Here is a 26,112-nt window from a genome sequence, read left to right as displayed (position 1 = left end):
CTGCATGGTACGTTGCCTTTCAGGTGCAAAGGTGAGAGATGTCTCAGATCAGATACATAGCATTCTAAAGTGGGAAGGTGAACAGCCTGAAGTCGTGGTACATTATTGGCACCAATGACATAGGGATGATGTGCTGAAGGAAGAGTATAGAGCAGGTGTTTGCAGCGTATAATTCTTAAAGGAGGACACACACAATTTTACCAACTAGCCTGCTCTTGCCTCAATGTAATCACATCATGCATTGATTCTCTTCTGATACCCCTTGTCCACTCCCTTCCCATCTATATCTACAGCATCTCATGTATTCTCCACCATTTTAACAAACACCAACATACTCCTCCCAGCCCCCAATCATCCTATATCATTCACTTCATCTACTCACTCCTTCTGTCCATCATCCTCCCACCGGTTCTGCTTCCCCCAATGTACCCATCTGCTCATGTACCCTATAGTCCTGACTTAATTCCTCATTAGATAATACCATCTGTGGCCCTTTGCTGCCTCTACCAATCAATTCCCAGCCTCTGTCATTATTTCCACACTTTCCTCCTCCACCTGTCCATAGCCCTCTTCTCCTATGTTCATCTATCACCTGCCAGTTCTTGTTCCACCCATTCTCTATATCTATATATAGGCTATCTCCCAGTTTTCAGATCTTTCAGTTCAGATAAAAGGTCTTTATATGAAACTTAGTCCATTTCCCTCCAGGGTCAAGCTGATACAGAGGCACCTCCCCATTTCTACCAGCTAACAGGAGTCACCTGCCACTTGTTTCCAACTCATCACCTGAGGCCTGTTTGAACCCAGCTCTCATCCACAGTCCTTGTTCACTCATACTAACTAGCCAACCTCAACCAGTTGCTCTAAGCTTTCAGGTACTTGGCTACCTGTGGTCTTTAGCTCATGTTCTCTCTTGTTTTGTGCCCCAAGTGGCTTGTTAGTTTTGCAGTCTTATTCAATTTATCGTTCATCACTGCTTTGCTTTTGGGTCAAGCCTCCTGGGCCATTTCCTGACATACAGATTCTACCTGACCTGTTGGGTTCCTCCAGTAGTCTCTTTTTCTCTCCAGATTCCAGCACTTGCAGTCAATCTATCTTATTAGTTATTTGTTATGCTTATCATTAACCTTCACTTAGTTGTGAAAGTGGATGGCTTCACATTTTTCCACACTTCTGTCTATCAGGCATGTCTTTGTCCATTTAGTTGGCATTTCCATATCCCACAAAGGATCTCCACACTCTCCTCATATTGTTCACACTGCCACTCAGCTCTGTATCATCTGCAAACCTGGATATACTGTATTACACTTGGTCCCAATCTAACCAATAACATGGATTATGAACATCAATCTCCTGAGCCTTCCACTCAAAAAAGATCCATTTATTCCTACTTCCTTTCTTCCTGTTAATCTGACTTCATTTGTTTCGTAATCCATCATATGATCTTACTTCCATTAAATTCATTTTGGCTCTGCCTAATCTTATTCATGCTACTTCCTCCTTAATAATAGAGCTGAGAATTTTGCCAACTACTGATATCAAGTAGCTGGTTTATAAACACAGAACATAGAGAGAGTACATCACAGGAGTAGTCTCTTTGGCCCATGATATCTGAGCTGAGCACGATGCCAACTTAAATGAATCCCATCTGTCTGCACATGGTACATATCCTTTGATTCCCTACCTATTTATGTGCTTGTCTAAATGTCTCTTAAATATTATTATATTTGCTTTCACTCCTATTTCTGGTAGCATGTTGCAGGCACCTATCACTCTCTGTGCAAAGAAAAATTTGCCTCATAAATCTTACATGAACTTGCCCCCTTTCACCTTAAACCTATGTCCTTTAGTATTGGTCATTTCCATCTGAGGGGTGAAAACCAAGTATCCACACTATATATTTCTCTTATTATTCCGTCAGATCTCTCTTCAGTCTCCAACAATCCAGATGAAACAATTCAAGTTTGGCCCACTTCTCTTCATGGCTAATTCTCTCTAAATCAGGTGACATCCTGTGAAGCTCTTCTGCACCCTCTCCAAACCCTCCACATCCTTCCTTTAACACACTGACCAGAACTGCACACAGTAATAAAGATGGCTTTTTACTTTCACCCTCCCTCACTGTCAAAATCAAAGTTTATCATCATGTGCATAAGTACACGTAGGCACAAGTACAATGAAAAGCCTGCTTGTAGCGGTATGACGGATATTGTATAAGCAGCCTTCACAAGGAAAACATGTATTAAGCACAATTCTTACAAGAAAGAACATGGTTAAAGTAAAAAAAAAGCTCCATTTTAATGCAAAGTGATCAACGTGATCATAGTGTTGCCAAACTGTAGTAATTAGTAATTGCTGGTTGGTACAAGCACCGAATGGTTGAAGGAAAACAGCTGTTCTTGAATCTGGTGGGGCAGGACCAGGTTTCTGTACCTCCTGCTCAATGCTAGCTGTGAGAAGATAGCATGGCAGATACAGATGAAGAAATATAACTGCATGTAGGCAGCATTTGATAAAATGAACTATGTACATTTGCCTCTTTTCATTGGTTATTCTTTACTCCTTTGTTTTATTAGAATGCTGTGATTGATGACAAATCAGCTGTTAAATTGAAATGGGCGCTTCATATTATAAAGGTTGTGTTCTACATTCCTTACATTATCCTATGGGTTGGAATCCTGCTATTTTTGATTTCTCTTACTCTCATCTTTGTCATGTGCAGATGCAAAAAGAATAAGGTACTTTTATAACTATTACAGAATTATTTACTGTTTTGCTCACTGGCAATTTATTTCTTGCACAGTACCCCTCACTTCCTTAAAGGTACTTTTCTTTTTTCCCTTTAGGAATATGCACCTGTAGCTTTAAAACTGCCAAATATTGAAATGCACTGATGGATGTCAGACCTTGGGTATTGCTGAAATTACACAGCCATGTTGATTAGAAGTCCAACCTGATTTCGGAGCTGTACTGACTCTATATTGGAATGGAAAAACACATTATTTGACAGATTGTGTATTCATAGAATCAGTTACCAGTAATATTTAAATGTATTGTTTTCCAGGCAGTACAACTACAGTTATGAACTAGATAATTCATAATTTAAAAAACAGATTAAAATGAACCAGTCATGTTTTAAAAAACAAAATATAATTTCTAATGATTGGATACTTGGTAAAATCACTTCAAACATTTCATTTTGATTTGCTTTCTTTAAATATTTTCCACAGCACACTGTATTGTCTGTAGGGTCAAGTGCATTGTTGCCTTAATGTAAAACACAATCAATTGGAAGCAATCGATTCTACCAGTTTCAGCATGTAACTACAGTGCCTATAAAAAGTATTCACCCCTCCCCCAAAAGTTTTCATGTTTTAGTGTTTTACAACATTGAGTCACAGTGGATTTAGTTTGGCTTTTTTGATGCTGATCAATAGAAAAAGACTTCTGTGCCAAAGTGAAAACAGATCTCTATAAAGCAATATAAATTAATTACAAATATAAAACACAAAATAATTGATTACGTATTTACTCCCTTCAAGTCAATAATTAGTAGATGCACCTGAGTCTGTGTGGATAGGTCTCTATTAGCTTTGCACATCTGGACACTGCAATTTTTCCCCATTCTTTACAAAACTGCTCAAGTTCTGTCAGATTGCATGGGAATCATAAGTGAACAGCCCTGTTCAAGTCCAGCCACAAATTCTTAATCGGAATGAGGTCTGGACTGACTTGGTCACTCCAGGACAATCACTTTGTTGTTTTTAAGCCATTCCTGTGTAGCTTTGGATTTATGCTTGGAGTCATTGTCTTGCTGGAAAACAAATCTACTCCAAGTCGTGGTTCTCTTGCAGACTGCATTAGGTTTTCCTCCAGGATTTCCCTGTATTTTGCTACATTCATTTTACCCTCCACCTTCACAAGCCTTCCAGGGTCAGCTGTAGTGAAGCATCCCCACAGCATGACGCAGCCACCACCATGCTTCATGGTTGGGATGGTGTGTTTTTGATGATGTGCAGTGTTTGGCTTACACCAAACATAGCATTTAATCTGTTGGCTAGAAAGCTCAAATTTGGTTTCAGAGTCTCCCACATGCCTTCTGGCAAACTCTAGCCAAGATTTCATGTGAGATATTTCAACAGTGGCTTTATCTTTGCCCCTCTCCCATAAAGCTGCAACAGCTGAAGCATCCAGGCAACAACAGTTGTTGTACGTGCAGTTATTTCAACATTGAAGTTTGTAACTCCTTCATAACTGTCATAGGTCTCTTGGTGGCCTCCCTCACTAGTCCCCTTCTTGCACGGTCACTCAGTTTTTGAGGGCAGCCTGTTCTAGGCAGATTTACAGCTGTGCCATATTCTTTCAATTTCTTGATGATTGACTTAACTGTACTCCAAGGGATATTCAGTGACTTGGTAATGTTCTTGTATCCATCTCCTGACTAGTGCTTTTCAATATGCTGTTTGTGGAGTTGCTTAGAGTGCTCTTTTACCTTCATGGTGTAGTTTTTGCCAGGATACTGACTCATCAGCAATTGTGCCTTCCAGATAAAGGTGCATTTTTACTACAATCAGTTGAAACACCTTGACTGCACACAGGTCTCTATTTAATTAATTAATTAATTAAATTAATTACATGACTTAAAAAAATTGACTGCACCAGTGATGATTTGGTGTGTCACATTAAAGACTTATGTAATCAATTATTTTGTGTTTTATATTTGTAATTAATTTAAATCACTTTGTAGAGATCTGTTTCTACTTTGACATTAAAGTAGATCAGTGTTGATCACTGTCAAAAAAGCCAAATTAAATCCACTGTGATTTAATGTTGTAAAACAGTAAAACATGAAAACTTCTGGGCGGGGATGGGGGTGAGGAGGTGGATATTTTTTATAGGCACTGTAAATGCATTGACAGTTAGAAGTTGCTCTTGTATTCAGGAACCCAAACTGCTCACCAAGAAGAAAGCACAGTCTATAGATCGTGCTCTTGACCCGGTGTCAGAAGAACATTGAACCTCCTTTCTAAAATCACATTCACTTTCCAAAAGTTTAAATCAATCCATTAGTTGTTATCCCTTTACCTAGATCTTTGGTGAGACAAAATAATTACAGAGATCTTCTCCACAGTTTGGTATCATCCAGGCAGATCACTCCATAAATAATGAGGTAATACGAAGGAAAAACAGAGTGCAGAATGTAGTTTTACAGCTACTGAGAAAGTGCAGCACAGGCAAGGGCCATTACAAGGTAGATTTGGCGATCAAGAGTTCATCTTTTAGTGTATGAGGGGTTTATTCAACAGAGGGATAGAATGTGCCCTGAGACCGTACATACATTCTCAAGTTCTTGCATCTTCTGCCTGATGGGTGGTGGAAGAAGAGAGAACGACAAGGGTGGGGTGGGGCAGCTTTGGTTATGTTGGCTGCTTTTCCCAGGCAGTGGGTAGTGTAGGCAGAGTCCATGGAGAGGGGGTTGGCTTTTGTAATGGATTAGGTGTGTACATAGCTCTCTGCTGTTTTTGCAGCCTTCAGCAAAGCAGCTGCCATACCACACTGTGATGCATCTTGAAGGGATGTTTATTATGAGTAATATTATCGTGGCGGATATAGAAATGATAGGGAAATAAAGTCCAGGTGCCGACTCTAACTTGAATGTGATGCCGAGGTTCATTTGCCAGTTTGAAGGACGGAGTTCAAAAGCAATATGCTGCAGCTATTGAAGATCTGAACTAAAAGCAGGAATCAGCAGGTCAGGCAATATCTGCGGAGAAAGAAACAAGGTCAATAAATCAAATCAATGGTCAGGAAACAGAGGTTGCAACCAAAATAAGGACAATAAAGTCAAAAGTACACTTACTAACAATGTATACCATACACCATCTAGAAATGCATCTTCTTGCAGGCAGCCATAAAACAAAGAAGCAATAGAATCCATGAAAAGCCCCACACCACAAGGACAGGCACACATCCACTCTGCAAAAAAGAATGGAAACAGTAAAAAAAAAGCAAACAAACAATCCACAGAACATGAGTAAGTACTCCCCAAAAGTAAGTTTATTAAAATAGTTACGGTCTTTGCAAAAACCACATGGAAGAAACTCCTGCTTATCCACTGTTGGATGTTTTAGATAGTGGAGGGACTGATGAGTCAGTGATAGGTTAAACCTGGCTGCCTTGAGTATATACGAGGGGTGATTGATAAGTTTGTGGCCTAATGTAGAAAGAGTCAATTTTAGAAAACCTAGCACATTTATTTTTCGCAAACATGAGGGAATCTGCAGATGCCGCAAATTCAAGCAACACAAACAAAATGCTGGTGGAACACAGCAGGCCAGGCAGCGTCTATAGGAAGAAGTACAGTCGATGTTGTGAGCCGAGACCCTTCGTCAGGACAAAGGTTGTGATTATGCAGAAAATTTGAAATTAATAACTCATCGGGGTGATTAATATTAACTTAAAACTTTCCGCATAATCACTCAAAGAGTTGAACTGCATGTGTATGTAATGAGCACTGTATAACTTATCTCCTTCTACTTTAGGCCATAAATTTTATTAATCACCCCTGCTGTGGACACTTTCTGGAGGTCCAAGACCCGTATGCCCACGACTGCTGGACTAAGTGTGTAAATATAGGAGGGGACTATGTTGAAAAATAGATGTGCTAGGTTTTCTAAAATTGGCTCCTTCTACCTTAGGCTACGAATTTATCAATCACCCCTGGTATGTGATGAAAGACACTACTCTCCGTGAGTGATGTATCTGAGGAAACCACATGGATAAAGATGGAAACACGGCAAGTGTGGTGCCATCAAATGAGGCAATGGTGCAGAAACTAAATTAGTATTATTTTATTCTTGAAATAAAACTGGGGGAAAAGAACTTTAACAAAGACAAAGGTTTTGTTCTAAGTAAGAACTGGAATTAGATTGTAAACAAGGTGGGAGAGTGGAAATCTGATTGGATGAAGACTAACCAATCAGGAAGGATGACCTATAAGTACTACCAGACTGGACATGTCCAGGCAACATCCCTGAGGAAGATGGCAGAGTTTGTCATCAAAGCATTGGTGATAATCAATACTAGTACCCAGATGAAGCCTGAGAAGAGTTTATTCATCTGTTTTCTTTACCTTGTGGCTCACTCTAATGACCAACTATTGTCAGTTAAAAAGAACTGTACTCCACTTTGTACAAATATAAAATGGTGTTAAAGGTTTGCAGACTTCATGGTCTCTTCAATATTTTACCTACTTTACTGGGCAGTTATTATTTGCTGGTGCCGACTAGTATTCCCTCTCATATGTGTCAAACTTCAAAGTAGATTGCAAACTTTTAGCTTGCTATCATATTGAGATTCAGGGTAACTTCTTCATTGATTCACTGCTCTTTACTTCTCACCAACCATCACTTACCAATCCAACTCTGAGTGTGTGCGTTTCCTCTTGCATCCCAAAGACGAATGGTTAGAGTTACCATGTTGTGGGCATGCCAGGTTGGTGCCAGAAGCATGATGAAACTTATGGGCCATGCAGCACATTTCTCATGGGTTTGATTCGACATGAATGATGCACTTCACTGTGTATTTAGTACATGTGCCAAATAAAGCTAATCTTTAAAATCTTTATCTTTACATGTCTTTAATTTGTTGCCCTCTCCTTACATTTCAGAACATTAGGAACTATACATTTTAGATTCTACATCTAGAGTCGTAAAACATTACAGAATAGAAAGAGGCCCCTCGGTCCATGCTGAATTTTTAATCAGTCTAGTCCCATTCATCTGCACCCGGACCATTGCCCTCCATGGCCCTCTCATCCATGTACATATCCAAACTTCTCTTAAACGTTGAAATCCAACTCGCATGCACCACTTATGCTAGCAGCTCATTCTACACTCTTACTGCCCTCTGAGTGAAGAAGTTCCCCCCTCATATTCCCTTTAAACATTTCACCTTTCACCCCAATCCATGATTTCCACTTCACAGTCTCATCCAATTTTAGTGGAAAAAGCCTGCTTGCACTTAACCCATCTATACCCCTGATAATTTTGTATTCCTCTATCAAATCTCCTCTCAATCTACCACAGTCCTAAGTGTCCTACCACTTACCCTGCAAGTCCTACCCTGGTTTGTTCTCCCAGAGTGTAATATTTCACATTTTTCTGCATTAAATTCCTTATGGCACTTTCCAGCTCACTTTTCCAGCTGGTCCAGATCCCCATGCAAGGCTTATTGAGAAAGTCAGGAGGCATGGGATCCAAAGGGATATTACTTTGTGGATCCAGAACTGGCTTGCCCACAGAAGGTAAAGAGTGGTTGTAGACGGGTCATATTCTGCATGGAGGTCAGTCCCCAGTGGTGTGCCTCAGGGATCTGTTCTGGGACCCCTACTATTCGTGACTTTTATAAATGACCTGGATGAGGAAGTGGAGGGATGGTTTAGTAAATTTGCTGATGACACAAAGGTTGTGGAGGGCTGTCAGAGGTTTAAAAGGATGCAAAACTGGGCTGAGAAGTGGCAGATGGAGTTCAACCTAGGTAAGTGTGAAGTGGTTCATTTTGGTAGATCAGATATTAATGGTGGGACTCTTGGCATTGTAGAGGATCAGAGGGATCTTGGGGTCCATGTCCATAGGACACTCAAAGTTGCTGCGTGGGTTGACTCTGATTAAGAAGGCATACGGTGCATTGGCCTTCATCTATCGTGGGATTGAGTTTAGGAGCCAAGAGATGATGTTGCAGCTATATAGGACCCTATTCAGACCCCACTTGGAATACTGTGCTCGGTTCTGGTAACCTCACTACAGGAAGGATGTGGACACCATAGAAAGGGTGCAGAGGAGATTTACAAGGATGCTGCCTGGATTGGGGAGCATGCCTTATGAGAATAGGCTGAGTGAACTCGGCCTTTTCTCCTTGGAACGACGGAGGATGAGTGGGGACCTGATAGATGTGTATATGATGATGAGAGGCATTGATCGTGTGGATTGTCAGAGGCTTTTTCCCAGGGCTGAAATAGCTAGCAGAAGAGGGCACAGTTTTAAGGTGCTTGGAAGTAGGTACAGAGAATATGTCAGGGGTAAGTTTTTTTACACAGAGAGTGGTGACTGTGTGGAATGGGCTGCCAGTGACAGTGGTGGAGGGGGATAAGACAGGATCTTTTAAGAGACTCCTGGATATATATGTATATGGAGCTTAGAAAAATAGAGGGCTATGGGTAACCCCAGGTAATTTCTAAGGTAAGGACATGTTCAGCACAGCTCTGTGGGCCAAAAGGCCTGTATTGTGCTGTAGGTTTTCTATGTTCTATGACAAATAACAATGAACCCAGTACTGATCCTTCTAGCACTTCACTAGTCACAGGCCTCCAGTCAGACAGGCAGCTATATACTACCACTCTCTGGCTCCTCCAACGAAGTTATTATCTAATCCAATTTGCTACCGCATCTTGAACGCCAAGTGATTGAACCTTTTTGATGAGTACAGTCGACGTTTTGGGCCGAGACCCTTCAGTTGGACTCAACCCTAACCCTAACCTGCTGAAGGTTCTTGGCCCAAAACATCAACTGTACTCTTTTCCATAAATGTAGCCTGTCAACATGATACTGTACAGTTTGGTACTCTGAGCAATGAGGAACCAATTGCATAGGCACTAATGTGTAAGTTGCAGAAACAGTGTCTGGAGTTCGGCTGATTGTATAAATTGGAATAGGAACCTTATGTTGGCAGTAATGTGTAGAACAGCTCCCCATGAATTCACAAAATAAAGGCGGTACCTAACTTCTATGTCTTTGCCTACTTTGTGCTAGATCAGTACTAAATTCTCTAACAGGATCTGGCGACGAGGATGGGATCCCAATGAACTCATCCAAGAAACTCTTCTCATCAAGATCGGGCCAAGGTACCCACCCATGAGACTTGCTTGAAAGATACAAGTCAAGACTGGGGTAGGGTGCAGAGCTGCCCCAGACCAGTAGGTAATCACCCTGGAGTTCAGACTCAGAACAAGACGGTGTTAGGAAGAATGGGCTTGGAGTTCTGATTAAAAAGACGGTATTAAAACTAAGACAGTTAAGACCTTGTGATTAGAACCTTCCCCAATGACCAATGGAAAAGGGCAAGGGGATTATATAAGAGTGCATGTTTTTGAGTGTGTGTCTCTGTACGTCCTTGGTAGAGAAAAATTAACAGGCAGGTAAAATAGGTAACAGGGACAGTAAACCTCAGAAAGGGAATCAAAAAAACTATCTGGATCAACACCACATACCAGGAAGTGGCCTGTTGATCCCCCAATGACAGCACCCATGAACAAGAACACCCGAAAGAAGATAGAAGACAGAATCCGTTGGTTCCCCAAGGTCATCGGCAGACAAGGTTTGATTGGAAATGGGAGATGGCAGGTACTCTGTAACTTTTTCTCGTGATCACTATGGATGGAGTGGTGGGGATTGGCTTTATGGTGGATCCTTCGATCTGAAAACAGATTCAGTACAGGCAAAATGAAAGAGAAGCTGGGGTCAGAGACCCTGATTGGGATCTAGTCTATGATGGTGTTTTTACAAATGAGAAGACACCAGCTTCCAAAGGTTAAACCTAAAAAAAAAGGAAGAACAAATTAGGCAAAAGGCTGAGGTGTCCCCATCAGAACCCTCGGTTCCGACTGCCTCAGACAACGGACTACATACACTTGAATGGCACCCCCTCCCCCTAGCTGGAGCTTCCGGATGATATGGAAATAATGGAAATGGCTGCTGGGTGTCCCAGCATAGGCGGCAACAACAGCAACAGCCAAGGTGGTTCCAGTGGGGAGGTGGGGATCGGACATCATGACCCCGGGGCTGAGGGTAGAACCAGATTCACAGACCGGATTGAAGAGACAGACCTGTGGTAAGATCACAAACATGTGGGGCGAAGCCAAGGAGGGGCTGCTGAATAGTTTGACTCTCTGCTCAGGCTTCTCGCATAATGTTCCGATACTTAAACCTTGCACCCTGGCTGAGGTACGCAACATGATTAGTGGAGCCCCCCCATCCATCCCGCAAACTAGTAGCCTTCCACGGGGAACAAAGGGAATACAGACTGATACAGGCTTGCCAGATTTCTAATCCCTTACCTGGAGAAGTCCAAGCATTACTCAAGGTAGTCTATCGAACTTCCTGGCCGGAAGTTAGAACAGGATTTCCCAATGTGCCTCAAGGATCACAAGGGGACTGGGTCCCTCCTCCAGGGTACAAGGTGAGTGGTGATAGGAGTCCTACTGACTGAATAGATACAAAGATGCCATTCTCATAGGAGCCATGCAACACAGACACCTGTAACTAGATGTCAGCAAAAGAAGGGGGAGACTTTTACTGATTTTATTCCCTGGTTTAAAAATACTTGGAAATCTAGTGCAGGGATCTCCCTGGCAGCAAACGACTCTCTGACCAGAGGTAGCACATTCTTTTAAATTGACCAATCTGGAATGGCAAAACAAAAATTGGGAGGATGTCATAACATTCCTCATCAATATGGAATAGCCATTTGTAATGGCTATTTACAAATCAGGGAGAAAAGGAACGGTGTGTGCAACAAAGAAGAAGGGGTGATTTGAGAGAACAGTCAAAGCACAGGGATAAGAGTCAGGACGTATGCAGGTGGTGTGGGAAGAAAGAGCATTGGACTAAGGAGTGCCGAACCAGATGAAGTGAAAAGGGAAGAGACCTGATAAAGACAAGAGAGGGGAATTAAGTGCAGCCTCATTTACCATGTGTGAACCCTTTAATCATAACCCCTTTAACCAACAATAGGGGGCCACGAAGAGTGGGTGATACAGGCAGTAATGATCAGGCTTTCAAGAACCCCCCACAGAGGACCCCATTTTAGACATAGAGATAGATTATAGGAAAATACAAGTCCTAATTGATTCTGGCACTACAATATAGATTAATATTAGGCTAATATATTAAACCTGTTAATTTGCTTGGACACCAAGCACTCTGTAAATAAAATGCCATTATTCATTGTATCTTGAAATCCCCGAAAACAGACTATCTGAGCTCCTCACTATGATGCTACAAACAGCTGAACAATTAGGGAACCTGGCTGCTGTCTATAGATGGTGTATTGAGGGAAATCCCTGGGCAAATTGGCTAAGGCAGCAAATTGAAGCTGATAATAAAGCAGAGGAATTTCTGGATGATTTAGTTGGAATTAGTAACTGCAGTATTGTACCTCAACCTTCTGGGATCCAGATCCCAATGGTGATTGTAGAAACCAAGCAAATCAACATGAAGGCAAGAGAGAGCTAATATTCTTATTGGGTAGGGCAATTTTTGGGCCTGAGAGAATAGCAACTGCAGTTCAACTCAAACTGGAGGAACTCATCCTCAGATGCACACATTCACTACCCATGTTTCACTGGCAGTAAAACCCTTTTTTTAAGCCTCAAGATTTGAGAACTATGATGAGACTGGTGTTGGAATATAGAATGCTACCTAACCAAAGCAGAGCGACTTATTATGGACTAGATACAGGGGTAATAACAGTAACTGCATCCATTACATGCCGTCTGCGACTCCAGCCGTGAACTCCAGACCAGATCTTCACTTACTGCGATTGTGACTCCCGTCTCCCCTTCACCCACCACCACTCTGCAATACCCTCTCCCTTAGATCCCATCGTCAGCTCCTGGGCCCTCAGATGTTCCATCTTCCTCTCACCCCAACCCTTCCCTCTCCAGATACTATCAGCCTCCCTCCCCCCTCTGATCCCATCTCTCATCCGTGCCGGGTCTTTACCATTCCCTCCGACCTTCAACTCTGAGGCAGAGAGCTCTGTCCTCAGTAAGGGCCTCACCTTTGTCCCCCTTCACCCACACCTCAACGAGTTCCGCACACGCCATGACGCTGAACTCTTCTTCCGCCAGCTCCGTCTTCGAGCTTACTTCTTTGGCAAGGACTCTCCAACCTCCACCGATGACCCCCTTCTCCCATCTTCAACCCTCCTCCTCTTCATGGACACCCCGCTCTGGTCTTCTGCCTGCTCTGGATCTCTTTATTGCTAATTGCTGATGGGACATCAACCGTCTTGACTTCACCCACCCTGTTCCAGTTCCAACCTCACTCCTTCCGAACGCTCTGCACTCCGCTCCCTCCGCACCAATCACAACCTCACTATAAAACCCGCTGATAAGGGGGGAGCTGTTGTTGGCTGGCATACTGACCTCTACCTGGCCGAGGCACAACAACAACTCTCTGATTTACTCTCTCTGATTCCTCTTATTTACCCTTTGATCGTGATCCCACTAAGGAGCACCAGGCCACTGTCTCCTATGCCATCACCAACCTTATCAGCTCTGGGGATCTCCCATCCACTGCCACCAACCTCATAGTTCCCACACCCCACACTTCCCGTTTCTACCTCCTACCCGAGATCCACAAACCTGCCTGTCCAGGTAGATCTATTGTCTCAGCTTGCTCCTGCCCCACTGAACTCATTTCTGCATACCTTGACACTGTCTTATCCCCACCTTGTTCAATCTCTTCCCACCTATGTTCGTGACACTTCTCATGCTTTGAATTTTTTCAATGATTTTAAGTTCCCTGGCCCCCACCGCCTTATTTTCACCATGGACATCCAGTCCCTATATACCTCCATCCCCCACCAGGACAGACTCAAAGCTCTTCGCTTCTTTTTGGATTCCAGACCTAACCAATTCCCCTCTACTACCACTCTCCTCTATCTAGCAGAATACGTTCTTACTCTCAATAATTTCTCCTTTGGCTCCTCCCACTTCCTCCAAACCAAAGATGTAGCCATGGGCACCCACATGCTTCCCAGTTATGCCTGCCTTTTTGTTGACTGTGAAACAGTCCATGTTCCGAGTCTATACAGGTATCCGTCCCCCTCTTTTCCTTTGCTACATCGACGACTGCATTGGCGCTGCCTCCTGCACACATGCTGAGCTCGTTGACTTCATTAACTTTGCCTCCAACTTTCACCCTGCCCTCAAAATTACCTGGTCCATTTCTGACACCTCCCTCCCCTTTCTTGATCTTTTGTCTCCATCTCTGGAGACGACTTATCTACTGTAAGTCTACAGACTCTCACAGCTACCTGGACTATTCCTCTTCTCACCCTGTCTCTTGCAAAAGTGCTATCTCCTTCTCACAATTCCTCCATTTCCGCCGCATCTGCTCTCAGGATGAGGCTTTTCATTCCAGGATGAAGGAGGTGTCTTCCTTTTTTAAACAAAGGGGCTTCCCTTCTTCCACCATCAACTCTGCTCTCAAACGCATCTCTCCCATTTCCCGCACATTTGCCCTCACCCCACTCGGGATAGGGTTCCCCTTGTCCTCACCTACTACCCCACCAGCCTCCAGGTCCAACGTATAATTCTCTGTAACTTCTGCCACCTCCAACGGGATCCCACTACCAAGCATATCTTTCCCTCCCCCACTTCCTGCTTTCCACAGGGATCGCTCCTTACGCGACTCCCTTATCCACTCATCCCCCCCCCCCATCCCTTCCCACCGATCTCCCTCCTGGCACTTATCCTTGTAAACAGAACAGGTGCTACACCTGCCCTTACACTTCCTCCATCACCACCATTCAGGGCCCCAGGCAGTCCTTCCAGGTGAGGTGATACTTCACCTGTGAGTTGGCTGGTGTGGTATACTGCATCCGGTGCTCCCGGTGTGGCCTTTTATATATTGGTGAGACCTGACGCAGACTGGGAGACCGTTTCACTGAACACCTACGCTCGGTCCGCCAGAGAAAGCAGGATCTCCCAGTGGCCACACATTTTAATTCCACGTCCCATTCCCATTCTGATATGTCTATCCATGGCCTCCTCTACTGTCAAGATGAAGCCACACTCAGGTTTGAGGAACAACACCTTATATACCGGCTGGGTAGCCTCCAATCTGATGGCATGAACATTGACTTCTCTAACTTCCGTTAATGCTCCCCTTAATACCCCATCCCTGACATATTTAGTTGTTTTTTTTCTCTCTCTCTGCCTGTTCTCCATCTCCCTCTGGTGCTCCCTTCCCCCTTTCTTTCTCCCGAGGCCTCCCGTCCCATGATCCTTTCCCTTCTCCAGCTCTGTATCACTTTCGCCAATCACCTTTCCAGCTCTCAGCTTCATCCCACCCCCTCCGGTCTTCTATCATTTCTCACCCTCCCCCCCCCCCCCCCCCCCACCACCACTACTTTCAAATCTCTTAGTATCTTTCCTTTCAGTTAGTCCTGGCGAAGGGTCTGGGCCCGAAATGTCAACAATGCTTCTTTCTATAGATGCTGTCTGGCCTGCTGTGTTCCACCAGCATTTTGTGTGTGTTGTTTGAATTTCCAGCATCTGCAGAGTTCCTCATGTTTACTCTTCCCTTTAAACCCAGAGACTATGTACATGTATATGATGGGCCCTTTTCACCTTTCTCTTAGGTGGAAAGAGCCCTATTAGGTGATCCTGGTGACAAGGACTGCTGTGAAAGTCCAGGGCAGGGGTGGCCAACCTATGGCGCATGCACCAAAAGTGGCGCATTGGATGATTAGAAGTGGTGCATTGCACCCCAGTGATAATAATAAAAAAGTAAGCCTACTCATTCAAAAAGTATTAACCAAAAACCGAGAATAAATCTAAAACATAACAATTATTTTTAGTGATTTTATTATTTCATGCACATCTTTTGGTGAATGATATCTTCTTTCACATTAATCTGTTTTCAATTTTAAAAAATGTTCAATGAGTCAAACTAGGAAAGAAGGACTTCTGTTCTGTAGTCACTTCATAATTGTTCAATACATGTTTGATACTCGTTTGATCCTGAGGTGCCAGGCATCTGCACTAGTGCTGTGTCATAGGTTTTTACCAGTCGGTTTACAATTGACATTCGTGCGCTACGGAGTTGTGCTTTGTTTGTCCTTTGTGAACATTTGCAGTTTTGTACTTTTTCAAAAAATAAACTTTGTTTTTACATTCAGTTACCCATCACAGTGCAAAAGAAAATGAGCAAAAGAAAAGCATAAAGTGATAGTAAGCATGAATTCAATGAACAGTGGGAAAATGACTTTTATTTATAACGGGTCCATCAGGAAAACCATTGTGCATTGTTTGTGAAAACACTTTCTCGCATAATAGAAGACATGATCTTAATAGACACTATAAAACACATCAGACTGAAATAGAAGGAAAACTGAAGCTAGTGCTTGGGTCTGAGTTACAGAAAGAATGTGATTTAGAAAAAGGAAGAAATCAAAAGAACACAAAATATATTTGTTAAAAGTCTTATTAAGGTAAGTAATGTTCATCTTGTTTTTAAATTAAATCAATATATCATGTAAAAATGCTAAATATGTCTATATTAACATACTTTTTACAAGAATTGAATGGGGGTACAAGAGTTGAATGGCACATCTGAACTCGTGCGTGAAAATATTGACACATAGAATGTAAAAGGTTGGCACCTGTGGTCTAGTGGAAGCCTGATTGGACACACAGAACCGAGTGCAAGTTATCTTCTGAAGAAGGGAAGATGGAAAACTGATTTATGAAGAAATTACTTTTGTAGTGTAGACTTTGAGTATATTATGCTGGGAGAACCTGTACTACTTACTTGGGCTTAGTTCACAAATATGCCACATGGACTAATGTAATTAGTTGTTGGGTGTGTATGGGGATTCCTATGCATGGAGTAGGAGGTGTACCTTTATGGCCAGTTAGGAATAGAATTAGTCCATTAGTCTGTCGAGTCTGCTTCACCATTCAATCTTGGCTGATTCTTTCCCACAACCCCCAGCCCCACTTCTCAGCCTTCTCCCTGTAACCTTTGATGCCGAGTCCAATCAAGAACCTATCAAATTCTGCCTTAAATACACCCAACAATCTGGCCTTCACAACTTCCTGTGGTAACAAATTCACCACCCTCTGGCTAAAGAAATGTCTCCACCTCTGTTTTAAATGGACGCCCCTCTATCCAGAGGTCCTTTTCGCATGGTAAGGTGTCTAACCCTACCATGGGAAACATCCTTTCCACATCTACTGTCTATCAATGAGATTCCTCTAAATCCTTCTAAATCCCAGCAAGTATAGACCCAGAGCTATCAAACATTGCTCATATAATAACCCTTTAATTCCCAGAATCTTCCTTGTGAATCTGCTCTAAATGCTCTCCAATGCCAGCACATCTTTTCTTAGATGAGGAACCCAAAACTATTCACAATACTCAAGATGAGGCCTCAGCAGTGCCTTATAAAGCCTCAGCATCATATCCCTGCTCTTGTATTCTAGATCTCTTGAAATGAATGCTAACATTGCATTTGCCTTCCTCATCACCGACTTTACCACCAAGTTAACCTTTATGGTGTTCTGCACAAGGACTTCTAAGTCTCTTTGCATCTGATTTTTGGATTTTCTCCCCAATTAGAAAATAGTCTGCACATTTATTTCTACTATCAAAGTGCATGATCATGCATTTTCCAGCATAGTATTTTATTTTCCATTCTTGCCCATTTCCCTAATCTGTCTAGGTCCATCTGCAGCCTACCCATTTCCTCAACACTACCTGCCCCTCCACCAATCTTCATATCACCTGCAAACTTGGCAACAAAGCCATCTATCAAGAATTAATAGATTCTGGCATTGTACCGGATGACTGGAAAATTGCAAATGTTACTCCGCTATTTAAGAAGGGTGGGAGGCACCAGAAAGGAAACTATAGACCTGTTAGCCTGACATCAGTGGTTGGGAAGTTGTTCGAATCGACTGTTAGGGATGAGACAAGACAGGCCAAAGCCAGCATGCTTTCCTGAAAGGAAAATCCTGCCTGACTAACCTACTGCAATTTTTTGAGAAAATTTCAAGCAGGGTAGACAAAAGAGATGCAGTGGATGTGTTGTACTTGGATTTTCAGAAGGCCTTTGACAAGGTGCATACATGAGCCTGCTTAGCAAGGTAAGAGCCCATGGAATTACGGGGGAGTTACTAGCATGGGAGAAGCATTAGCTGATTGGCAGAAAACAGAATAGGAATAAAGGGATCCTATTCTGGCTGGCTGCCGGTTACCAGTGGAGTTCCACAGGGGTTGTCGTTGGGACCGTTGCTTTTTACGATATATGTCAATGATTTGGACTATGGGATTAATGGATTTGTGGCTAAGTTTATCAATAATACAAAGATAGGTGGAGTAGCGGGTAGTGTTGAGGAAACAGAGAGCCTGCAGAGAGACTTAGATAGTTTAGGGGAATGGGCAAAGAAGTTGCAAATGAAGTACAATGTTGGAAAGTGTACGGTCATGCACTTTGGTGGAAAAAAATAAATGAGCAGACTATTATTTAGATGGGGAGAGAATTCAAAATGCAGAAATGCAAAGAGACTTGGGAGTCCTTGTGCAGAATACCCCAAAGGTTAATCTCCAGGCTGAGTCAGTTGTGAAGAAGGAGAATGCAATTTTGGTATTCATTTCTAGAGGTATAGAATACAAAAGCTGGGATGTGATGTTGAGGCTCTATAAGGCGCTCATGAGACCACATTTGCAGTATTGTGTGCAGTCCTGGGTTCCTTATTTTAGAAAGGATATACTGACATTAGGGAGGGTTCAGAGAAGATTCACGATTCCAGGAATGAAAGGTTTACCGTATTAGGAATGTCTGGCAGCTCTTGGGCTGTATTCCCTGGAGGTCAGGAGAATTGGGGGTGGGGGGGGGGGGAATCTCATAGAAACATTCTGAATGTTAAAAGACTTGAACAGATTAGATTTGGCACAGTTATTTCCCATGGTAGGGGAGTCTAGGGCAAGAGGTTACAACTTCAGGATTGAAGGATGTCCATTTAGAATAGAGATGTGGAGAAATTACTTTAGTCAGAGGGAGGTAAATCTGTGGAATTCGTTGCCACGAGCGGCTGTGGAGGTCAAATCATTGGGTGCATTTAAGACAGAGATAGATAGGTTCTTGATTAGCCAGGGCATCAAAGGGTATGGGGAGGTTAGGGGAGTGGGGATGACTGGAAGAATTGTATCAGCCCATGATTGAATGGCATAGCAGACTCGATGAGCCAAATGGCTTATTTCAGCTCCTATATCTTATGGTCTTATTCCAGCATCTGAATCTTTGATATACAGCATTAAAAGAAGTAATCCCAACGCTAAACCCTGCGGAACATCACTAAGTCACTGGCAACCAACCAGGCAAGGATCCTTTTATTCCTTCCTGCTGCCTCCTACCAATTAGCCAATGCTTTAACCAATGCCTTCTGAAAGTCCAAATATACAGCATCCACTACATCCCCTTTATTTATCCAACTTGTAATCTCCTTAAAGAATTCCAACAGGTTCTTCAGGCAAGATTTTCCCTTAAGGAAACCATGTTGACATTGTCCGATCTTGCCCTGTATCACCAAGTACTCCATAACCTCATCCTTAACAATTGACTCAAAGATATTCCCAACCATTGAAGTCAGGCTAACTGCTCTATAACTTCCTTTCTGCTGCCTTCCTTCCTTCTTAAAGACCAGAACGGCAGTTGTAATTTTCCAGTTCACCAGAACCATGCTAGAGTCGAATGCTCCTTGAAAGATCATTACCAATGCCTCCACAAACTCTAACGCTACCACTTTCAGAACCCATAGGTGCAGTTCATCTGGTCTGGGTGACTTATGTACCCTTAGGTCTTGCAGCTTTTGGACACCTTCTCCCTTGTAATATTAACTGCACTCACTTCTCTTCCCTCAACCCTTCAACATCTGGCACACTGCCAGTGCCTTCCACTGTGAAGACTGATGCAAAGTACTCCTTTAGTCCATCTGCCATCTCCTTGGCCCCCATTATTATTTCTCCGACATCATTTACTAGGAATCCTATATCCACTCTCATCACACTTTTATTATTTATATACTTAGAAAACTTTTTTCTATCTACCTTAAGTGTTTGCTAGTTTGCTTTCATATTTCATCTTTTCCCTCTTAATGATTCTTTTGTTGCTTTCTGTGTTTTTAAATGCTTCCCAATCCTTTATTTTCCTGCTAGTTTTTGCTTTGTTGTTTGCCCTCTTTTGCTTTTACCTTAGCTTTGACTTCACTTGTCAGCCATGGTTGTAATATTTTGCCATTTGAGCATTTCTTCGATTTTAGAATTCATCTAATCTGCACCTTCTTGATTTTTCCCAGAAACTAACGCCATTGCTGCTTTGCTGTCCTCCCTGCCAGCATCTCCTTCCAATCTACTTTGGTCAACTCCTCTCTCATACCCTTGTAATTTTCTTTACTCCACTGAAATACTGCTACATCAGACTTTACTTTCTCTCTATCAAATTTCAAGTTGAACTCACTCATATTGTAATCACTGGCTCCTAAGGGTTCTTTTACTTCAAGTTCCCTAATCACCTCCAGTTCATTACCTAACACCCAATCCAGTATAGCTGATCCCCTAGTAGGGTCAACAACAACTGCTCTAAAAGCCATCTGGTAAGCATTCAACAAATTCATTCTCTTGAGATCCATTACCAACCCGATTTTACCAATCCACCTCCACATTAAATTCTCCCATGACTATCACAACTTTCCCTTTAGATATGACTTTTCCATTTCCCATTGTAATCTGTAGTCCACGTCCCAGCGACTGTTTGGAGGCCAGTATATAGCTCCCATCAGGGTCCTTTTACCCTTGCAGTTTCTTAATTCAACCGACATTTTCTGATTCTATGTGACATCTATGTCATTCTTTACCAACAGAGCCATGCTACCCCCGATTCAGTGATGGCCACAACATCATACCCAACAATCTGTAAGAGTGCAAAAGGATCATCCAGCTTATTTCTTATACTCTGTGCATTGAGATACAATGCCCCTACCCTTCAATTCCTCCATCTCTATCCTGTCCTTCTGACACTGGAAAAGCCACTTGCAGGACCTCATTAATTCCCCCCCCCCCCACATTATTACACTAACATATACACCACTGCCTGGAATATACCAATGAGGAACATGTCACCGGGAAGGTGATAGATATAAAAGCAACCTTTAGGAGATATTTAGACAGGCACATGAGCAAGCAGGGATCAGAAAGATATGTATTCTTTACAGGAAGATGGGATTATAGTAGATTGGCATCATAGTTGGCACAGGCAAGGTTGGCCCAAGGACCTTGTCCTGTGCTGTACCGGGACCAGATTATGATCCCTGTGACCTAGATGTTATGATCTATGTTCACCCATCCCCTTCAGTAATGTTATGATGATGCCTTGTGGTATTCTTAACCTTGATACCAGAGGCAATATATCATCCTGGGATAATGTTTACCATCACAGAAACCCATCTTCCATCCATCAATAGAATCACTTCTAACTTACAGTCTCATCACTTTGAATAACTGTAATACCCAAGGGGACTCCAAATTGAATTATCAAAAAAAAAGCACAATGCCATCATTGCTCTCCTGAACTACCCATTTGCACTTTTTCCACCTACGTTTCACTCTCCACATTATCTCTGAATCTCCTGAAACCTATCCACAAAACACTTCACCTCAAGTGCTTTGTCATGCCTATTTATTTCATTAGCACTGCTTCTCTGTATAACATCGATTCCTCCATTTACCAGACTCCGAGTTTTATGTATTTCACTCAATGGAACCCTACTCCATCACCTTCTCTCCACAAATGTTGCCTGACTCACCTATGTGTGTTTCCAAATTACAAATTGGTTCCTCAAGGTTGTTATAGTCAACAGTGGTAATGGGGACAAGCTCCCATTACCTATTAAATGCTTCAAATAGCATGCACCTGACAACCAAGTCCAGCTTTTGACCTTCACAGGCTTAGCTACTAAGCCTGGTGGAATAACCAAGTTGTGATTACAGCCACTCATAGGGAAGGCTTTGGGAGAAAACCCCGAGGGAAAAATCTGAAGCTAGAGTCCCTAAAGCAGTCCTACCTTGAGTTCAATGCAGACTGTCAACATTCCCACAACACTGCTGGTACCCAGCTGTGTCAGTCTCTGCCATTCCTTTGGGTTCATCAGATGCATGATGAGGGGAAGCTTGCTACACAGGCACCAGCTTAGTCTCCATGTTATTCTCTCAGGTTTGTGTATCTCGGCAGCTGGGATGCAATATCCATGGTTAACTCTAACCGACGAAGGCCTCGACAACATTTAATGAAATATTCTGGGGAACTGGAGGTAAAAACAAGACAGTAAATGCTCAGCAGCTGTGGAGATGGGGAGCTGGCCATTACTCATGAGTGAAAGAGGCAGGTCATAATGATTATCCACATGTACTGGGATATAGTTAAAAGCTTTTGTTTGTATACCAACCAATCAGATTATTCCGTACACGTATATCTAGGTAATAAAAAACCAATCAGCATGCAGAATGCAGTACTACGGTTATAACGTTCAGTTCAGTTAGATAAATAAAGTGCAAGTATGCGAGGTAACGAGAATTAAATGTTTATCTGTAATGTAAAATAGGTTCTTTCAAAAATTTGATCCAGTACAGAAACCATCCTTGAACCTGGCGGGACCTCTTTTCAAGCACTTATATTTTCTGTCAGCAGTCAGGGGAGCAGACAGAATGATTGGGGTTGGAGGGATTCTTGATTATAAGATCACAAGACATAATAGCAGAATTAGGCCATTCAACCCTCGACTCTGCTCCACCATTCCATCATGGCTGATCCACGATCCCACTCAAGCCCATACACCTGCCTTCCTTTGATGCTCTGACTGCTGAGAAAATGATCAACTTCCACTTTAAATATAGCCACAGACTTGGCCTCCACCACAGTCTGTAGCACAGCACTCCACAGATTCACTACTCTCTGGCTAAAAAAACCTCCTTACCTCTGATCTAAAAGGTTACCCCTCAATTTTGAGGCTGTGCCCTCTGGTTCTGGATGCCTCCACCAAAGGAGGCATCCTCTCCACATCCATCCAATCTAGTCCTTTCAACATTCAGTAGGTTTCAATGAGATTCTCACTGGAATTCAGAAGGCCCAAAGCTGCCAAATGTACCTCATATGTTAACTCCTTCATTTCAAGAGTCATCCTCAAGTATGTTCTCTGGACTCTCCAACAGCAACACGTCCTTTCTGAGATATGGGGCCCAAAACTGTTAACAGTACTCCAGGTGTGGCATAACCAGTTTCTTATAAAATTTCAACATTATGTCTGCTTTTATATTCTATTTCTCTTGAAATGAATGTCAACATTGTACTTGCCTTCTTTACCACAGACTCAACCTGTGAATTGATCTTCTTGAAGCCTTGCACAAGGACTAAGTCCTTCTGCAGTTCTGATGTTTGAACCTTCTCCCCATTTCGATAATAGTTCCTTTTACCAAAATACATTATCATACATTTCCCAACACTGTATGCCATCTGCCACTTTTTTGCCCATTCTTCTAATTTGTCTAAGCTTGCTTCCTCGGTACTACCTACCTCGCCACTTATCTTCGTATAATCCGCAAATTTTGCCACAAATCCATTAATTCCATGATCCAAATCATTGACAAACAACGTGAAAAGTAACGGTCTTTATACTGACTCCTGAGGAACACTGACTGGCAGTGGGAAACGCAGAATCAACAGAGGAGAGGCTAGTTTGATGTATTAACAGGTGTGAAGCACAAACTCCCCTCCAACATGTTGCTTTCAACATCTTGTCGGCATCAGAATGCTACTCGAACCCGTACAAGACCGTTGACCATTCGGTGCATGAATCAAAGCTAAACTCCGGCACTTCCCTGATCTTATTATCCGCAGGCCACGTGAGCGACTATGGTACCGCCCCCTCAGCATCATCTGACCAATCACGTCCAACCTGCTCCTTCCCCCTACTCAGCAAGAATTCGATTAACTCCAACCTGCGTGGGAAACTGACGGGCATCCACCCCGGCCAATCATGGTGTGAAATGCTACCGGTCGCTCGATTGATCCAATGAGATGAGGGAACACGGAACTGCAGGTTGTTCTGTTTCAAGCAGACGAAGGAGTACCGAGTCGGTTGAGGGGTGATTGTCGGAGAAACTGTGTGAGGTAAGTCGGTCCGTTGTGGCTGATAACTCCCGTTGCTTAACTGAGCGCGTCGTGTGGAGGGTTGCCTAAGTGTCTTCCTGGCTGAGTCGTGTGTTGGGAGTAGGCCCCAGATTGGCGGCCGTTGAGCTCCCATGACCTCCATTGGCGGTACACTGCGCAGCGGGGAGGGGCGTATCGTATTGTCATGGCCAGTGGACTTGTTTCACTGCTATCGGCCCAGCTCAGTTCGAGGGGCCTTGGGCCCCGGGACGTGTGTATGAGATCCTGGATTCTATGGCTGGTCCTTGCCCCTTGTCCTGTGGACTCAACTGTGATGTGGGTTATACAAATCAGTGATTTGTCTCAATCGGATTCTGATTAAGCTATATTTCCATAATCTTGCTGCTATTGTAGCAAGTGGGGTTGTTTATCTGGTTGAGTTTCCACCGCTGAATGTCAGAAGCATTTGCGAGCTTCACGGCTCTTCTTTTCATGTCTATGACTGTAAGCTTGTTGATATGTGCCTGACAGACTTTCTGGGAGGCTAATACACACAGTTCTCTTTTTATCTAATTATTTTGAATTATAAAAAGGCTGGAGCCATAAAAGACTGTCTTGGATTCTTGAACAACAAACAAGGTGTTGGAAGATCTCTGGGTCTGGCGGGAGGGAACTTAACAATTGGACATTTTGGGTTAAGATTCTGGGCAGAGGGGAGATGGCTAGTATAAAGAAGAGAAATAATGGAGCAAGAGTGACCAAGTGATAAGTGGATCCCTTCTGCTATTTCCACTTTTCCCTCCTTTATCTGCTTATCAAGCCTCACAGATTCCTTGTTAGCTCTTGATTGAGTTTTTGACCAGGTGACGAGACCAGGTGAAGCTAGAGCAGTTGATGTTGTCTACATTGATTTTATTAAGGTGTTTGATAAAGTCTCTCACAGGAGGCTGATCCAGAAGATGAGGATGCATTGTGGTGAATTGGCTGTTTGGATTTGGGACTGGCTTGCACATAGAACACAGGGAAATGGCCTAAGGAATTTATTTGAGCTGAAGATCTGTAATTAACAATGTTCTGCAAGAATCTGTGCTGGACCCTCTGTTTGTAATGTATATAAATTACCTGGATGAAAATGTACAAACCCCATTTTCAGAAAAGTTGGGATATTTTTCAAAATGCAATTAAAAACAAAAATCTGTGATATGTTAATTCATGAACCTTTATTTAACTAACAAAAGTACAAAAAAGCTTTTCAATAGTTTTACTGACCAATTTAATTGTATTTTGTAAATATACACAAATTTAGAATTTGATGGCTGCAACGCACTCAACAAAAGTTGGGACAGAGGCATGTTTACCATTGTGTTACATCACCTTTCCTTTTAATAACACTTTTTAATCATCTTGGAACTGAGGATACTAATTGTAGTAGATTTGCAATTGGAAATTTTGTCCATTCTTGCTTGATACTAGATTTCAGCTGCTCAACAGTCCATGGTCTCCGTTGTCTGATTCTCCTCTTCATGATGTGCCATACATTTTTAATAAGAAATAGATCTGGACTGGCAGCAGGCCAGTCAAGCACACGGACTCTGTGTCTACAAAGCCACGCTGTTGTAGCTCATGCAGAATGTGGTCTGGCATTGTTCTGCTGGAATAAGCATGGATGTCCCGGGAAGAGACGTCGCCTTGGTGGCAACATATGTCTCTCTAAAATCCTAATATATGCCTCAGAGTCAATGGTATCTTCACATACATGCAACTTCACCCATGCTGTGGGCACTGATGCACCCCATACCATCACAGATGCTGGCTTTTGCATCTTTCGCTGATAACAATCAGGACGGTCGTTTTCATCTTTGGCATGGAGAACTCGACGCCCGTTTTTTCTGAAAACAAGCTGAAATGTGGACTCATCCAACCACAGCGCACGGTTCCACAAACTTTCGGTCCATCTAAGATGAGCTCGGGCCCAGAGAGCTTGCCGGCGTTTCTGCATAGAGTTGATTTATGGCTTCCTCCTTGCGTAATACAGTTTCAAGTTGCATTTCTGGATGCAGTGACGCACTGTGTTAGGTGACAATGGTTTTCCGAAGTACTCCAGAGCCCAGGTGGCTATAA

General features: G+C 42.8%; 2 protein-coding genes and 1 long non-coding RNA gene across 6 annotated transcripts in view; 2 read left to right on the top strand and 1 right to left on the bottom strand.

Annotated features, from left to right (window-relative positions):
• The window catches only part of LOC132393017 (lysosome membrane protein 2-like), a 525,473-nt gene extending 522,569 nt beyond the window's left edge, over window positions 1-2,904 (top strand). The window contains exons 12-13 of the mRNA XM_059967708.1: window positions 2,577-2,738; window positions 2,847-2,904. Coding sequence (XP_059823691.1) covers window positions 2,577-2,738; window positions 2,847-2,894 — 210 coding nt within the window. The 3' untranslated portion in view covers window positions 2,895-2,904. The remainder of the gene's footprint in view (window positions 1-2,576; window positions 2,739-2,846) is intronic.
• A 1,937-nt stretch (window positions 2,905-4,841) lies between these two features.
• On the bottom strand, window positions 4,842-23,688 carry LOC132392316 (uncharacterized). Its single transcript, XR_009511486.1, has 4 exons — window positions 23,416-23,688; window positions 21,911-22,150; window positions 5,861-5,976; window positions 4,842-5,764 (listed from the first exon to the last, which is right to left on the bottom strand). It is a non-coding gene; the product is annotated as an uncharacterized LOC132392316 (long non-coding RNA).
• Window positions 23,689-23,855: 167 nt separating this feature from the next.
• LOC132393013 (AP-1 complex subunit sigma-2) overlaps window positions 23,856-26,112 on the top strand; it is a 75,066-nt gene continuing 72,809 nt past the window's right edge. For all 4 annotated transcript variants that reach the window (XM_059967702.1, XM_059967703.1, XM_059967705.1 and 1 more), the window contains exon 1: window positions 23,856-24,012. The gene's annotated coding sequence lies outside the window, so the exon portion shown is untranslated. The remainder of the gene's footprint in view (window positions 24,013-26,112) is intronic.

Source organism: Hypanus sabinus, chromosome 4 (genome assembly GCF_030144855.1).
Source record: "Hypanus sabinus isolate sHypSab1 chromosome 4, sHypSab1.hap1, whole genome shotgun sequence".
NCBI lineage: Eukaryota > Metazoa > Chordata > Chondrichthyes > Myliobatiformes > Dasyatidae > Hypanus > Hypanus sabinus.
This window is presented reverse-complemented; position numbering and strand designations above follow the sequence as displayed.